Source organism: Cornus florida, unplaced genomic scaffold (assembly GCF_030987335.1).
Source record: "Cornus florida cultivar Cherokee Brave unplaced genomic scaffold, ASM3098733v1 CherokeeBrave_3.0.0_Hap2_Chr11, whole genome shotgun sequence".
NCBI classification, from domain to species: domain Eukaryota; kingdom Viridiplantae; phylum Streptophyta; class Magnoliopsida; order Cornales; family Cornaceae; genus Cornus; species Cornus florida.
Window position 1 is genome coordinate 115,820,261 of NW_026775581.1, and position 18,027 is coordinate 115,838,287.

Below are 18,027 nucleotides of genomic sequence, written 5' to 3' on the forward strand. Positions count from 1 at the left end.
GATAATTAAATATCATATGTCAATTTATTATTGATCCACATCAACAATGAGTATGTTGTAGATTCTCACTAGTGAGGACTTAAATATTGTCCAATTTAATATATGTATTATATTAAGCGGGGTTAGGCCAGGCCAGGCCATGTGCCCCCGGGCATATATTGGCTCTGCCCTGGTTTCTCTCTCTACTTTTGCACTAAAAAGTACTCTCGACCCAAATACGTTCCTTGACCAACTCAATTTTGTATCCCTCTTTTTTTCTCTCTTTATTTCTTCTCTCACTTTATGTATACATATAGAGAGAAAACTGAAAATTAGATTTTTAGATTGGGAGGACTGAAAAAGATTAGTTGTTAGATAGATATAGGGATTCAATAAAAATACGGAAGGTTAGATGACCAAAGATAACCCAGAGGTCTGAATCGCTATGCGAGTTCTTACTACAAACAAAATTTTTAATTTTTTTTATTGTGTATAATTAAAAAATTAATATCATAAATTAATTAATTTAGGGTCCGCACCCCACTTTTTAATTTTTGCACTACAATCTTAAATCAAATAACAATTCTAACCCTAACTTTAGAAGTAATATTTATTACTTTTTAAATAACACAATTGCCCATTTAGATTTTCTCTCATTCTCTCTAATCTTTAATATTTTAGGTATCTTTTCACAAGACAAAAAAAAGAAAAACTTAGAATTTTTTTTAGTAGACCAAAAAAAATAATTATGTTGAATAAATTGCCTCTTTTGACTGGACCAAAAAAATAAAAAAATAACCATTGAAAAAATTATCTCTTAATATATATTTATCGAAAAAATTATCTCTTTTATCAAGATCCAAAAAAAAGTATGAAAAGAAGAGGATTAAAAAAAATAATAATCTCTATTGAAAAAATAATTTCTTTTGATATGACAAAAAAAAAAAAAAAAAAAAGGAATTTTTTTTGTAGAATAAATTATTTCTTTTGACGGGACCATAAAAAATTGCCAAAAAAAAGTAGTTACCTCTTTTGACCAAATTGAAAAAAAGTAAACTTTGTTGAATAAATATCCCTTTCGAGTGCCAAAAATAAATTACTTTATTTGAGAGGACCTCCGAAAAAAATCAAATAGAAAGGAAAAAAATAATAATAAAGAAAGTAAAGAAGATAAAAAAATTAAAAATTAAAATTGTATAAAGGGTAATTATGACATTATATATGAAGGGATAGTACTTCAATGAATTTAAGGACGTTCTTGTTATTTAAAAAAAAAAATAGTAAAAGAAGTGCAATTGGAGAAAAATGAAGTGCCAATATCGCCTCTTTTAATTTATTGTGTATAATTAATTATTTATGGTGTATAATTAATATATTAGCCTAAATCTTAATTTATTGTGTATTAATTATTTTAAAAATCAATATCATAAATTATCTTTTTAATTTTTGGAAAATGTACATTTAGTTGTAGAATATCTTTATGTATATAGTAAAAAATCCAAATTAAAACTGATTCGAGGTTAATCCAATTTATAGTTCAACACTTTAACTTATGTAATTCCAACTTTAACCCAAGTTAAAAAAAAATGAAAATGAGTTTTAAAAATTTTCAATTTGAAGGTTTGAACTCGAATTATCACAACCCAACTACCGTTTTGTTGTATAGGAATTCACATTGAAATTGTGCATAATTCCTCCACAGAATATCATGCAATCAGAGACCACACAGTACGAGTGATTAGACATTTTTTTAGTTGCGTATGCGTGTTGTTCTACTGTTGAGCCTTCGCAGCCCCAACTGAAGCACATGTGCGAAGAGTTATGTTTCTCATGAACAAAAAAAAGGTTCGCACCCATTTTGGCACGGACATTTTGACCCAAATTAGCATAACCTTCCCACGGACCACAACGTGCCTTTGACGTGTAGCCTTCTTCTATTCCTTCCTTCCTCTTCTGACTTCTCTCCCATTCACAACAATACTTCTCCTCTCCTCTCCTCTCCTCTCCTCTCCTCTCTTCTCTGTACACAGTTATACACACATATATGTATATGTGTACACATTGATATATTCATTTTTTTTCAATCTCTACCATACAATTCACAAAGCCCATCTCCTATTTTTTGCCGCCAGTTCTTGAATTATCACTACAGACTCAAACAATTATAAACCCATATTTCAATGGAAATTTCATCATCATGTTCCTCACCCTTATCAGTTCATTCCATTATCGATTCCACCGCTCCACCTCGCCGCCGTGTTTCCGCCAAATTCGATCACGGCCATGGTCGCCGGAGAACCCGGAAGATCCTTTCCCTCTACCCAAATAGCCCTTTTTCTTCTTCTCTTATTGCAACAACTACCAGTACTAGTTCTGCTTCTGCTTCTTGTTGTAGTAGTTCTTCTTATTATTCTTATTTTGGGGTTTCAATCAAACACAGTAAACCCTTCAATTCCCTTTCCGTGCCTTCGTCTCGAAAGCCCATAATCTCTGCTGTGTTCGAGCGGTTCACGGAGAGAGCAATCAAGGCTGTGATGTTTTCTCAAAGAGAAGCCAATGCTTTGGGCAAAGATATGGTATTTACTCAGCACCTGTTATTGGGTTTGATTGCCGAGGATCGAGCTCCAAATGGGTTTTTAGATTCCGGCATCACCATTGACGCGGCGCGTGATGCAGTTTCCAGTATTTGGCATGATAATGATAATGGTGATCAGGATTCAGAAACGTCTGAGGTTGCTTCTTCTTCGATCACCTCTGCCAGTGATGTGCCGTTCTCTATTAGCACAAAACGGGTGTTTGAAGCTGCTGTGGAGTATTCTAAGACTATGGGCTACAATTTCATTGCGCCGGAGCACATTGCCATTGGTCTTTTCACTGTCGATGATGGCAGTGCAGGTCGGGTCCTCAAGAGGTACATTGTGCTTTTTTGCCTTCATGATTCTGTTTGTTGTGTTTGTATGCCTTTATTCTCTCTCAATTGCAGTGTTTCATGATCATTTCTAACTTTTGGCAACACAGCAATGTGTCATTTGTTAATTTTTTATAATGTTCAATTGCTTCCTATTGATATTCTGATAGTATGAGATGACAATTTGATTATGAATGATGGAAAACTGGTCTTAGGGAATGGGTGTATGATTTTCCGTTTATGTATGATGCATATGACTGTATTGAGTGACTAAATATATTTATTCCTCTCAAACGGTTGTTTAGTTATGCCTGCCCAGCTAGATATTGATAGCTAAAATGGCAGGAATGGCTGTTTAATTACCTACTGAAATTAATTTTGTTCAATTTATGCTTGTCACCAATACTTTGAACTGATAAAATGGCTATTTTTAAAAAGTAGGACTTGGATATGGCTAGGATACAATAATATATATATATATATATAGTATATTCTTAATATTGATATGTACAAGAATCAAAACATATGCATGCAATCTTGGACTTGTTGTTATGAACTGTCACTAAACTAAAAAGGAAAGAAGAGAAGGAACTGGGAGTTGGCGCCTACACAACTGGTTATCGTGAACAAGGGCGTTCTAGTGTTTAGGTCTAAAATAATACAGTATTTAATAGTTTGCCCTGTTATATATATATTGCTGCTAACGTTTCCTTTTAAAAATTTTGATAAACAAATTGAGAGCTGAGAGTGATATTGCATGGATAATTTAGGACTAAATTAGTGATGAAATATTGTCATTGTATCTCCATTATTCTTTTTGAAGAAATGCTAAGCTTTTCGTAACAATTTTACCATGATGTTATACTTGAATTAGTTTCAGTGCAATGTTGAAGACTTGTTAAATTTATGTCTCGACGTATAAGATACGTGGTTGAGGAATCTGAGAAGTATTGGACACTTATTAGAAATAATAAAAAATACTTTTAAGAATATCTGATACGTATCCGCGAGTATCCGAGGAGTGTCGATATTTGGCACAGACATGATAGGTGTACGTTCCCGTTATAGAAGTACTCGTGCTTCATAGCTACATGATTATGAATGATGAGAAGATGGTCTTAGAAAATGGATTTATTTTAACTGCCTAAAAGTATTGTTTCCTTATCCTTGACTAGTTTGCAGGGGTAGATCGTGAAGCGTAAAACAGCACAAATGGTTTATCTTTTGGTGTGGGGCAAGCACGTCAGCGCTCTCCCACAAGCTCAACTATGAAAATTATGCACTCATGACACGTTCAATACTCCAATTGATTTAGGATAGCATTGTTTAAAGTTGGGCTTTAATATGTCAAAGAAAGTTTGTGAGCCTTATAGACAGAAGCGGTTGATATTGGCTTGGGTTGCAGAGATTGATAGAAAAACAGGAACAATGGGTAGCCCATGACAGTGGCTCTGGTTATTTTGTGGTTTTGGGTGAGGCCTTCGATGGAAAGGATTGGCGTCGCAGAGTAGGATTTTCAGGGGTAGAAGAGTTGGACTCTGAGCAGTACCAATGAATAGTAATTAGGGATTGGCTGTGTTAGTTTTGTGTGCTAGGCTGGCTAATCAAAGTAGGCACTAATTTAAGGTTATCAAATATGATTTTGAGGGTTTATTCAGATCTATTTGTGGGGTTCTAAAGAGTTGCAAACTGCAAAAAAGTAGAGGAATTAAGATGAAAGGTTGATGAGGAATTAGTTAGGCATCACACATATATTCCCGCAGGCACTACATTAATGGTTAGGAATTTAGAATGCATCACATAATCATTTAAAAAGCTTCTGAAAGTTATGTAGACTTGTTCTTCATTGAATTGAAAGAGTGGATATTTATAATCATCCAAAAAAAAGAAAGAGTGGACATGTATACAAGATGCTGACGTGTTATACTCCTACATGAACTGTCTCAAAAATTGCAGGCTCAGGATTTTGACTCTAAAACCTACCTAAACCAACATAAAAGAAACATAACATACCTTGACCTAAATGACACTCATGGAAACCTGTTACAGTTTATGATCAACAAATGTGAAATTACCAAATACCTTGGACTCCTAAAGTATTAGAAAACGTTTACAACTAACGAACAAAAATCCTGACTTAAAATAAATATTAATTAGGATTTTTCACAAGTGATAAACCAAGGTCCCAAGTGGGCACTATCTTGAAACAGAACCAAGTCCTAAATATTTCTCTTCCTTTAAATTTGCTCTTTTGTAAGCTTCTTATGGATTGCACGAATCATCTTCCCCCCTCCCTCCCTCCCTCCTCTCTCTCTCTCTCTCTCTCTCTATCTGATCACCTAAAGAAAATATGTGATTGCATTTCTCTTGGAACTCATCACCTGATTTTGATTGGAGGTTTTGGCTGATATCCATGCTTGTCATGAGTTTCAGAACCTCATAAGCCAGAAGAACGTGTTTTATCTCATGTCTATGTTGTTTCAGAATAAAGGATTTGGTTGCAAAGATATACTAATATCACGGAATAATAAATTGTGCGGTCTTCTGAATGCATGTAAGGCGCTTGCAATAGTCTTTTACTTGAAGAAAACTTTTAATTTTATTTATTGGACTATTGCCAAAACTATGATTACTCTTTAATAGTATGGAAAATATGAAATGTTGAAGAATAATATAATTAGAATTTTTATAAAAGATTTTTCTTGTGATTTAGGATTACTGCAGAACACTCTTATATAGGGAATCTCTCTAATAAATAAATCTCAACTTCCATAGTTCCATTCCAATCCTTTCTTATCAATGTTGTTTGTTAATATATCAAATCAGATATACATCTTTCATGGTCAATAAATTCCAAGTGAATTGGGGTCTAAGTTAATGTATATATTGTCCATTTTCCATTCATGGGGCTAGATTATTATGATTACAGATTAGGGGCAAATGTCAATCACTTGGCAGCTGTGGCAGTCTCCAGACTTCAAGGAGAGCTTGCCAAAGATGGTAGAGAATTACCTGCTGTATCCAAACGGACACGTGAAAAATCCTTTCCTGGAAAAGCCAGTGTTGTCAGATCCTCTGGAAAAGCAAGAGGTAGGAATACAGTTTTTCTCATTTTTCTACCTTTCATTTGTTAATTCATTTCAATTTACAAGAATGGAGAGGGACGCTTAGTAGTTCATTGTTTATGTCAGAGAATAATGCTTTGGCTCGATTCTGTGTGGATCTCACCGCTCGTGCTAGTGATGGACTCATTGATCCTGTAATTGGTCGAGACACTGAGGTACAGAGAATTGTTCAGATACTTTGCCGGAGAACTAAAAATAATCCCATTCTCCTTGGTGAAGCTGGGGTTGGGAAAACGGCCATTGCTGAAGGGTTGGCGATTAATATTGCACAAGGAAATGTCCCTGTTTTTCTCTTGGTGGGTTTCTTCCTTCATGAATGATTCATGTTAATATAAGTGATGCAATTTGTTGGATTAATTCATATTGCATATACTTTTAGTTCTCTGGTGACCATTCTATGCTACCAATTTAATTAGCTTTACTGTTTCTTGCACAGACAAAATGCATAATGTCCCTAGATATAGGTCTATTAATGGCAGGCTCAAAGGAGAGGGGAGAGCTAGAGGAACGCGTTACTACATTAATTAAGGACATAAAAAAGTCAGGTAAGCACATTTTTGGAGTTATGTGTAGCATCAGAATTGTTGAAATCATGGCTTAGCTTGATGCGATAACATTGCAGGCAATATTATTCTTTTTATTGATGAAGTCCATACACTAATTGGGTCGGGCACAGTTGGACGAGGGAACAAGGGGTCTGGTCTTGATATTGCTAATCTATTGAAGCCGCCACTCGGGAGGGGTGAATTACAGGTGATGGTCTCTAATATTGTGTGTGTATATTGCTATGTAATTGTATATACAGTTATTGATGCACATGAGATGTAGAAATCAGTTTTATATAATGCTAAAGAACCTGAAATGGTGCACTTATTGGAAGCCATTATATTGAAAGATGGTTAAACTTGGTTGGAAGCCAAGTTTAATGGCTGTAATGAGCTGGTCCTTGCTAACAACAGGATCACGGTGGTTTCCTGACCTATGGGATTGAGGTCATGCCTGAACTAAAGCATTTTCGAACCCTAGGCCAGTAGACTGAACCACGTACTGCTTCATTGCCATCTACCTAACTATTTGGTTGATCAAAAGACAAATGAAGAAATCTGACACATCATTTATGATGTTTCAAATGTGTAGGACGTTGGCACGAATGCAGGCTCTTAATGTTGGTATTCAGAAACTGAACTTAAAATTTTCCATTTTCTCTTGTCTTTAGAAAGATCTCTTCAAGGATTTAAGAAATATATTGTAGAGGGGAATGCCGAACATCTTGATCACCATAGACTTGTCTTATCAAAGTTTCAAGATGAAATTTGAAGATATGAATTTTGGTGGTGGAATGAATAAGTCCAAAATATTGTAAAAACAAAGCAGGAATGCTATAAAGTTTGTTTTAAACTAAAAATAACGAAACCTTTTAAAAATACAAAAATGTAAATAAAAAAGTTAAGAAAGTAGTAAGTGAAGCTAAGCGAAGCAAAACATAGAGCATATAATGATCTTTATTCTAAACTAGGCACAAAAGATGGAGAGAAGAATATATAAACTTGCTAAATTAGGAAAGAGAAAAACTAGAGGCTTTAGCCATATTAAATGCATTAAGAGTGAAGATTAAAGGGTTTTAGTAAAAGATGATGAAATTAAATAAAGATGGAAAAGTTATTTTGAGAAATTGTTTAATGAAAATCATATAGGAAGTTTAAGCTTAAAAGAATATAGTAACTTTAGGGATAACGTATTTTTTCATAGGTCAAGGAGTGTGAGGTTAGAAATGCCAAAGGAAGATGAAATTAGAAAGGGCTTTAGGGCCTCGATGGCATTTCTATTGAGGCTTGGAAGTGTCTATGGGAGGATGGCTTGTCTTGGTTAACAAAATTGTTTAATATGATAGTAACAACTAAGAGAATGCTTAATGAGTGGCACACAAAAGTATTTTAATGCCTATATATTAAAATAAAGGGGAGATGCAAAGTTGTAATAATTATCGTGGTATTAAACTAATGAGTAATATATGAAACTGTGGGAGAGAGTGATTGAACAATGGCTAACATGAGAGTTGAAGTGTCGGAAAATCAATTTGGATTCATGTCGTCAGGATGGTCAACGATCGGGGCTATTTACTTATTGAAGAAACCAATGGAAAGAAGAAGAAAGATCTCCATATGTTTTTTTTTTTAATTTATTTAGAGAAAGCCTATGATAGGGTAGCTAGAGATTTAATAAGGAGGGTTTTAGAAAAAAGTCACAAAGGGATATTTTGACACAACAAAGGAAATGTACGATGGTTGTGAGATTATAGTTGGCACAACGGTAAGGGAAACAAGTGAATTTTCAATTATTGTAAGCTTACATCAAGGGTCAGCATTAAGGCCATACCTTTTTGTGTTGGGTTATGGATAAGTTGATAAGACACGTTCAAGTTGAGATTCGATGGTTTATGTTATTTGCTGATGATATTCTTTTAATCAACGAGACTAGAGATGGAGTAAATGCCACATTGGAGGTTTTGAGGGAAGCTCTGGAATTAAATGGGTTGAAGATAAGTAGAAATAAAACTGAATTTATGGTGTGTAAGTTTAGTAATTATAGAAATACAAATGAGAGTGCAGTGAGTATTGAGAATCAAAAGGTACAAAAAAGTGAACATTTTCGTTATTTTAGGCTTAATTATTCATAACGAAGGAGAAATTGGAGATTATGTTAATTATAGAATTAAGGCAGGATGAGTTAAATGGAGGAGATCGGCGTTTCACCATAAGATTGAAAGGGAAGTTTTATGGAATAGCTATTAGCTCCGTATTTTATGGATAGAATGTTGTGCAACTAGGAAACGACATATGCATAAATTGAGTATGGTGGAACTGTGAATGTTGAGATGGATTTGCTGTAAGACTAAGGATAGAATTAGAAATGATTACATTTGTGAGATGGTTGGAGTAGCACCAATTGGAGATAAAACAAGAGGAAATCGGTTAAGATGGTTTGGACATGTGCAAAGAAGACCTTCAAGTGTGCGAGTTTGGAATAGTGAGTGTCCACATTGAGGGTAATACTAGGGGAAGAGGAAGACCAAATTTAATAAGAGTAGAGTTAGTAAGGAAGGATATGATGACATGTGATTTGACTGAGGCCATGGCTTTTGATAGAGCAGAATGGAAACATAAGATTTATGTAACCGACTCCAAGTAGTTGGGAAAAAGGCTTTGGTCGTTTTTGTTGTAAGTTGAAGATGTGTACTTTACAAGTAAAAATTAAAGGGTTTAAGCCCCACAGACCTTGGCTTTTACAAGAAAAACATTGTAATGAAGATGCTGAGAGTGATAAAAAATACATACAAAAAAAGAGAGGTTAAGTCACAAATAAATAAAATATTCACAAGTAAGAACCCACTACGCTAATTGAATCACTAAGTTTATTGCCTCAGCTCATACAGTAAAGTGAAACTGTTAAGATTTTTACTTTTAGGGGAAAGCGCTGGATGATCCTTGCTTTGATGAATTTGATCTTTGCTTAATTTGAAATCTAAACAACTAATCATAGATCAAGCATTTGATGCAAGACTTTCTATCATACATATTAAATGTTTAATAACATTTGCACCATATATCTTGATTTTTTTTTTTTTTTTAAGTTTTTATGAAATATATTCCTTTCCTTTTTTCTTTCTTCGTTTTTTTGGGGGGTGGGGTGGTAAGACAGACAAATGCATGCAACCACAATTGCTCCCTTGTGAAATGTTTTTCTTGGTGGTAAAATATATTTAATCTGAATTAGAAAGCAATGCTGCTGGTTATTGTGTGTTTGGAGTATAAATTATTTTGAACGTATTGTTAGAATCAAATCAGAAGAACAAGATTTGAATAGGCATTGTAAAGATACTGTCTTACTCCAAATTAGCAAAAGAAAAAAAAAATTGCAGATTATATCTTGTTGTGTCAACAATATATTGATAACACGATCAATGTGGGTTTGTAAGTGAGAAATTAGGTGTGCTGTAAATATTGGTTTTATCAAAGGGAAAATCAATATGTTGATAGACATTTAAAACATTGAACAGCCTCTTTGCTTCATTTTTCTTTCCTGATTTTGTTATTGACTTGAAAATACTTTTCCCTTTTTCCTGAATAGTTTACACTATATATTTTTTTCTTGTTCTCTTAAGCAATTTTCCTCATTCTTGGAATACATCTATCAAATCTTAAACAGAATGTTTATTTCCAGGTTCTCAGCTCACTTTCAAATTTGTCTCTCTCTATTAGTTTTTGAAGTTTTAGAATTCTGTAAGTACTGCTACCGTCATTGGGAGGGTTTTTGTTACTGGAGTGATACACTGCCTCTCATGCTATTGGCAGAAAGCATCTTCTTTGTTTTTCTCTTTCCTTTTTCTATTCTTAGTTTGAGGCTTACATGTGTATATCATGTTATAATGACTATTTGTGCTCCTTAAATGAGGTCTGCTTTTTTTTTTTTTCTTTCCCCCAAGTTCTTTTCATGTGTTTCACTAACATTCCAGTTGTTGCAGTGCATTGGGTCAACAACTCTGGATGAATACAGGACACATTTTGAGAAGGATAAAGCATTAGCACGAAGATTCCAGCCTGTGTTGATTAATGAACCAAGCCAGGTAATGTTATTTAAAAAATTTCTTTAAAGTTTGTTTATATGTTACTGTTGTATTCTAATAAATATCAACTTTGCATTAAATTCCACAGGAGGATGCAGTTAGGATACTGTTGGGTCTGCGTGAGAAATATGAGGCCCATCACAAATGCATATACACATTGGAAGCCATAAATGCTGCTGTGCATCTGTCAGCAAGATACATTCCTGATAGGTATCTTCCTGACAAAGCTATTGATCTCATTGATGAGGCGGGAAGTAAAGTTCGCATGGAAGCCTACAAGAGGAGAAAGCAACAAGAGACTTGTATACTTTCAAAGTCACCAGATGATTATTGGCAAGAGATTAGAGCTGTTCATGCCATGCATGAAGTGGTATTAGCAGTTCTTCTTGATGCTACATTTCGGATTTGCTAATATTATCAACTGTTTTAGATGTTCTAATAGGCATGACTTCCATATCTTATGCATACACAGGTCCTAGAAAGAAAAGTAAATAAAAGTGACAGTGATAGTTCTTCTAGAGTGGAAGATGGTAATAAACTCATCCTGGAAGACTCTCTGCCATCCAAATTTGATGATAATGAGTATGATTATTGGCCTTTGAATTGTGTATATACCGTGGTTGAGTTGTCCTGGTTCTAATTGATCTCAATTTGATTATTTTACAGATCAGCTGTGGTTGGACCTGGTGAAATAGCAGCAGTTGCTTCACTCTGGTCTGGGATTCCAGTTGAGCAGCTCACTGCTGATGAAAGAATGCAACTGGTCGGTCTTGATGAGCAGCTTAGAAAACGGGTTGTTGGTCAAGATGAGGCTGTTGCTGCGATTTCTCGTGCTGTTAAGAGATCTCGGGTTGGCTTGAAGGACCCTAATAGGCCAATTGCAGCAATGCTTTTCTGTGGCCCAACTGGGGTTGGCAAAACTGAACTAGCAAAAGCTTTGGCGACATGCTATTTTGGTTCGGTAAGACTTCTTTGCAACAATTTCTGTGTTTTTTCCCCTTCATAAAATTCTTTTAAAAGTGGTATCCGCCAAATAGCTTATAGTGAAATTAGATCTTTTAACTAAACATTAAATGACTGACCCACGTAATTGGATTCTATAGATTACCTTGAGAACTGAATTTGAAGTTGTGAATCACGCAAAGGAAAATTTATCTGGAGTTAACATTATTATTTTATTTGTACAGCTTTTTGGAAGAATTTACTGGATTCCCCCTTATCAAGTACCTTTGTCGCCTGATATTGGTCATACCTTTATTAATACATCTAATAAAGTATTCATTTATTTTTTCCTATATAAAGACCTGCACTTGGTGATGACTCTAATGAATAAAGACCTTTAGAATGCCACATTGGTTTGCATCCCATCATTGTGTTTCACTTAATTATCAAAATATGCATATGAGTTCTTTTGCATATCAAATGCTTATTATAGTATCCTTAATGTTTCATTGCAGGAGACAGCCATGCTAAGACTGGACATGAGTGAATATATGGAACGGCATACTGTGAGCAAGTTAATAGGATCACCCCCAGGTTATGTAGGCTTTGGAGAGGGAGGCACCCTTACAGAAGCTATCCGAAAGCGACCTTTCACGGTGGTATTGCTTGATGAAATAGAAAAAGCCCATCCAGACATATTCAACATTCTTCTCCAATTGTTTGAAGATGGTCACCTAACAGATTCTCAGGTTTGTGGCTATTGTGACTCACTTTTACTTGAATATTCTTCTTTACTTGATTGATTTGTAATTTACTCTTGAATATCAAGATTCCTGATTCAATGAGATTTGGTTCAACAGGGTAGGAGAGTATCATTTAAGAATGCATTGGTAGTGATGACGTCTAATGTGGGATCTACTGCCATCATAAAGGGTAGGCACAACTCCATCGGCTTTTTGCTTGCAAGAGATGAATCAACTTCATATGCTGGAATGAAAGCACTGATAATGGAAGAACTGAAGGGGTACTTTCGTCCAGAGTTACTCAACAGAATAGATGAAATAGTTGTCTTTCATCCTCTTGAGAAGACTCAGGTTTGTCTCCTATTGAGATTTTTTATTATTTTTATAAGTCACTCACGAACCCATTGTCCTGTTGAGGATTCAAACCCTCAACCTAAAGGGGGAGGCTAAACCATTGGTGTTCCTTAAACCTTGATGAGTCCGTTGCATTAGTTTATATTAACATTTGACTTGAATTTTCATTCATTTCAGATGTTCGAAATATTAAATATAATGGTGCAAGAGGTTAAGCAAAGGACCCTATCACTGGGATTACATCTGGAGGTATCTGAAGCAATCTTGAACCTCATATGCCAACAAGGGTTTGACAGGAGTTATGGTGCTCGGCCTCTTAGGCGGGCAGTCACCCTCATAATTGAAAATGTCTTGAGTGAAGCACTTCTTTCTGGAGATTACAAGTCTGGCGATACTGCTTTTATTGATTTAGATCATTCAGGAAACCCAGTTGTTACTAAATCAAGGGGGAATATCTACTTCTTCTCTGATACGACATCTGCCTTGTAACTGTAAATAATAACTATTCCAATTCATGCTGTAAATCCATTCTGTATATCTGATTAAATTTTATTTAGTCTAGGTGATTGATTGATCCACGTATAAAGGAATAATAAAATACCAGTTTAGAATTCTTTGGACGATTGGATAATTTTGATGAATTTGGGTTTTCTCATTTCTGTGTCAGCAGTTTACATTTCTGGGTTGGTGTTACTGTCGAAAATATGCGGATATTTCTGCCATTACCAACATTAACTTGTGGTATTGCAAAAGTAGGCTTGAATGTTGATAATATGGTTCATTGATTGCCCTGTTGGTGCCAGTTTTTTTACCAGACATTATTCATTAGGACAGTTAATTTACTTCATGTGTATCATTTGTTGCATATACACATCCAGCACAAAATGGACAAGATTGACAATGTGTCCCAACTCCTTGGTTGCTAATCAAAGAATCACTAATACATAATTGAATTTCTCCATTCATTTAATAGAGACCAAAAGGAATTTATTTGAAAGATAAAATATATGTGATTGAAGATGCATGTGGGCAGTAAAATTTGTCTCTACAAGTCTTATTTAAATGGAAAATTCCATTTTATCCAACAGGAGTGCATGGGCAGTAAAATTTCTTCCCCATTCTCTCAGATTGCAACAGTTTCTGTGACCATTTCTTATCTACAGATAAAAAGTATTTTCAATTGATTTTGCTCTTCTATTATTGCTTTTCAAGTGAAAGTTCTAATTATGAAACTGCTAGTGCGCCAAAGCAGCAGGACAAAAGTGACGACGTTGATTGTTTAGCTAAATTTTGACAGCATCAAAGTTATAAAATTATTATCCTTTAAGTTCACACAACCTTCCCGTGAAAAAATAATAATAATAAAAATAAAAATAAAAATTAAATTATGAAAAAGTTAGGTGGTTAATAAAAATTACTTTGCCCCAAATTTTCTTTTTCTTGTTATCAGAACTCCCAATGTTTAAAAAAATTGCATTACGTTCACTTTTCATTATTTTCTATCAAGCAAACAAGAACTCCAAACACGCACTCAACCCGACAACTCCATTCTATATATATATATATATATATATATATATATATTTAAAAAAAAAAATCCCAACTATTTGAGAGATACAAAATTTACAAAACACAAGATACAAATGGTATTCTTTTGGTAATTACAAAATATGAAATATACAATAAGGTCTGATCATACAAAGAGTTGGGCCTCTTCGAGTGGATCAAAATCGTCTCTAGCGCTACAGTCATCCTGTCCAAGTCAGTGAACATAGCTTGAGCCATGTCGCTGCCCAAACAAGTCAGAAAAAAATTCACCGCATTAAGTTACTTATTATACAAATACATAAATAAACATATCTTGGTATAAACCATATATCACAACATTTTTTTAACCTACATTCCAACTTTCTCTTTACCAACATCCCACTTATTATACAAATACATAAATAAACATATCTAGATACAAACGATATATCATAACATTTTCCTAACCTACATCCCAACTTTCTCCTTACCAACATCCAACTATTCATCTCTTTATCTTGTTTGGGATACATGTTAGAAAAATATTGGGACGTTAGCCTTACATATAATATTTTCTTAATATACATCCCAATATTTTCCTTATCAACGTCCTAATATTTTCCTTGTGTATATTTCAAAGTGTCCTATTTGCATGTATGTATATACAAAAATTTTACTTTTTTGAATTTTTGACTTTTACCATTTTAACTTACCAAATCATAGGTTGTTGGGAGGTAATTAAGAAGGATGTTGTTGGAGCTGTGTCTAGCTTTTTTGCTACGGGAAATTTATTATCCCGTTTGAATCATACTAATATCGTGTTAATTCCTAAGATTTCGTCGTCGACGCAGGTTAGTCATTATCGGCTAATTTCTTTGTGTAATGTTTCTTATCGTATCATTGCGAAAATTATGACTAACAGACTGAAAAGGATCATTGGCTCCATTATCAGTGCATCTCAAAGTGCTTTTGTTGCAGGTCGGCATATTACTGATAATATTTTAATTACTCATGAACTTTTGCATTATCTGAAAAATAAACGTAAAGGGAACAAGGCCTGGTTGGCATTGAAACTTAACATGAGTAAAGCTTACGATCGGATTGAATAGGATTTTTTATTTGACATGCTGTCAAGGCTGGGTTTGAATGCCCACTGGATTCAAATGCTATCTGCATGTCTTTCCACGGTTTCTTACTCTTTAAACATTAATGGGAGTTCCGTGGGCTTTTTCAAACCGTCTAGGGGTTTGCGTCAAGGAGATCCTCACCCTATTTATTTATTCTTTGTGTAGAGCCCTTTCTATTGCTATTTTGTGTGCTCAGCAAGTGAGGTTGTTATCTGGTATTTGTATTTGTCGAGGAGCGCCGTCTATTTCTCATTTGTTTTTTGCTGATGATTCTATTGTGTTTTGTGCTACTGTCTAAGCAGAAATGGATGTGTTAAAAAGTATTTTGGCAGATTATGAGCAGGCCTCTGGGCAACAAGTGAATTTTAGTAAATCATCTGTTTTTTTCTCTCGTAATACTCATAGCTCCTTGCGCCTATCTCTAAGTCACTCTTTGGGTTGCAGACGCAGGGTTTTCATAGTCGGTATCTTGGGATGCCACCGATTTTGGGTCGCTCTAAGCGGGATGTGTTCCAGTTTATTCTGACAAGAATTCAGGATATGCTATCTTTTTGGAAGGCGAAATCTATATCTACGGGTGGCAAAGAAGTATTGATTAAGGCAGTATTATATGCTTTACCTACGTATGTTATGTCTTCTTTTAAGATTCCCAGTACATTGTGTCAAGATTTGATGCGGCATATTCGGTCTTTTTGGTGGTGTAATAAGGATAAAACAAGAGCAATTCATTGGATTCACTGGGATCTTCTTTGTCAGAGTAAGAATTCGGGTGGTCTTGGCTTTCGCGATCTGGAGGCTTTTAATTTAACCCTTTTAGCCAAGCACGCCTGGCATTTTCAAGTGCAAAAGCAGGGGTTGTTATATCAGCTTTATAAAGCTAAATATTTTCCTTCTTTGTCATTTCTGGATGCTTCATTGGGCACCAACCCTTCTTGGGGTTGGCATAGTATTTGGGCTGCTCAGGGCTTGTTAAGTCAGGGAGTCCGCTCATTGATTGGGAATGGCATTTCTACACATATTTGGAAGGATCATTGGATTCTTACGCTTCCGGATAAGCTTCCTTTACCACCTGATCCTCCTCATTTTTCTTTTGTGGCTGAGTTTATTGATTTTTCTACGTCTTCGTGGAAGGTGGATGTTTTGTCTCAGTTCTTCCATCCCTGTACGGTCTAGGAAATTCTCAAAGTTCGTATCAGTAGGTGGGATAAACCGGATGAAGTCACTTGGAATCCAGAACGATCGGGTAAGTTTTCAGTTCGATCTGCTTATAAGCTAGCCATTTTAATGTCTAATTTTTCAGGGGTTACACTTCATACTGGGGACTGGTCTTATATTTGGCGGTGTCGCACTTTGTCTAAGGTGTAACATTTTCTTTGGCGTTGTTGTATGCATGCTTTGCCGGTTCGTGTTGCTTTGTTGGCCCAAGGATGTGTGGTGTCTCTGTGCCCTCGTTGTGGTTTACAGGAGGAGACTGTGGTGCATCTTCTTTTTTATTGTCCTCATTCCATTCAAGTGTGGAAGTTATCACCATTGCAACTTGATTTTTTAGGATATTCCTTTTCTTCTATTCGGGAGGGCTGGCACTTTCTGTTGCAGAAGGATATTCTCTCTTCGGAGTTTGACAATGTTCTTAGTTTAATTTCTTTTTGTTGTTGGGCTATTTGGAAGGCCAGGAATCGGTTGGTTTTTGAGGGGTCGTTATAGCAACCTGAGTTGGTGGTTCGGAGAGCGGTTGCTAGTTTTTGGGAATTTCTTGATGCTAGGAACCTTTGTTATTCTTTGAATCCTCCACCGTCTATCCCATTGGTGGATTTGTGGAGTCCTCCTCAACCTGGACGGGTTAAGTGTAATTTTGATGCTTCTTTTTGTGGGAAATCATTGCAGGGGGGTGGTGGAGTGGTTTTCTGAGATTGTCGGGGTGATGTGCTTCATGCAATTATTCTTCGCCCGTTTTATGCTTCATCATCATTGGTGGCGGAAGCGTTGGTGTGTCAGTAAGCTGTCCTTTGTGTTTTGGATTTGGGTTTTTCCTGTGTTTGGTTTGAATCCGATGCTTTAGTACTAGTGAATGCGGTGTTGCGAAGGGATACTTGTCCTTCAGAAATCGTTTCTTTATGCTTTGATATTCATCAGGACCTGCGGTGGTTTTCGTCGGCTTTTTTGACTTTTGTGCGTCGACAGGGTAATAGAGTGGCTCATGAGTTGGCAGCTCTTTCGAGGTCTGGGGTCAAATGGGATCAATTTTTATCTTCTTTACCTTCTTCTGTAGTTCCTTTTGTTGCGGTAGATGTTAGCTCTGCGAAGTTGTAGGGTTTGGTTTCCTTTTGTCTTTGTCAGGAAGAAGGAAAAAAAAAAAATCATAGGTTGTCTGTCCTCTATTGCAGGAGAGGATTTAATTCCTTACACGGACTAGAATTAGACTCGTTCATAAACCAACCACAAACCAACCATCCGTCCAATCACACGGACTGAGTTTGACATTAGTGATTTGACCTGCTCTTCATTGGACTTCGGTTCAAATCGAGCTCAGTTCGAACAATATTTGTTGGGACTCATTAAACAAACTGGCAAACCTCAAACAGCCAATAACCCAAGAAGCGAAAGCCTAAACATATTTAATTGACAATCAACATATTTTAATTGACAATAAACTCGTGCGGAGCTCAAACCCTCTTAAAAGTAAAAGAAATATCATTAA

The 18,027-nt window shown here is 35.5% G+C and overlaps 1 protein-coding gene across 1 annotated transcript; it reads left to right on the forward strand.

The window, feature by feature from the left end:
- Positions 1–1,867: 1,867 nt before the first annotated feature.
- Positions 1,868–13,295, forward strand: LOC132282292 (chaperone protein ClpD, chloroplastic). The gene is made up of 12 exons (XM_059783907.1): positions 1,868–2,890; positions 5,817–5,977; positions 6,079–6,308; positions 6,449–6,557; positions 6,635–6,765; positions 10,535–10,636; positions 10,725–11,006; positions 11,109–11,218; positions 11,303–11,597; positions 12,094–12,327; positions 12,439–12,672; positions 12,853–13,295. The coding sequence occupies exons 1-12, from the start codon at positions 2,160–2,162 to the stop codon at positions 13,162–13,164; spliced, it is 2,931 nt and encodes a 976-aa protein (XP_059639890.1). The 5' UTR covers positions 1,868–2,159; the 3' UTR covers positions 13,165–13,295.
- The last annotated feature ends 4,732 nt before the right edge of the window (positions 13,296–18,027 follow it).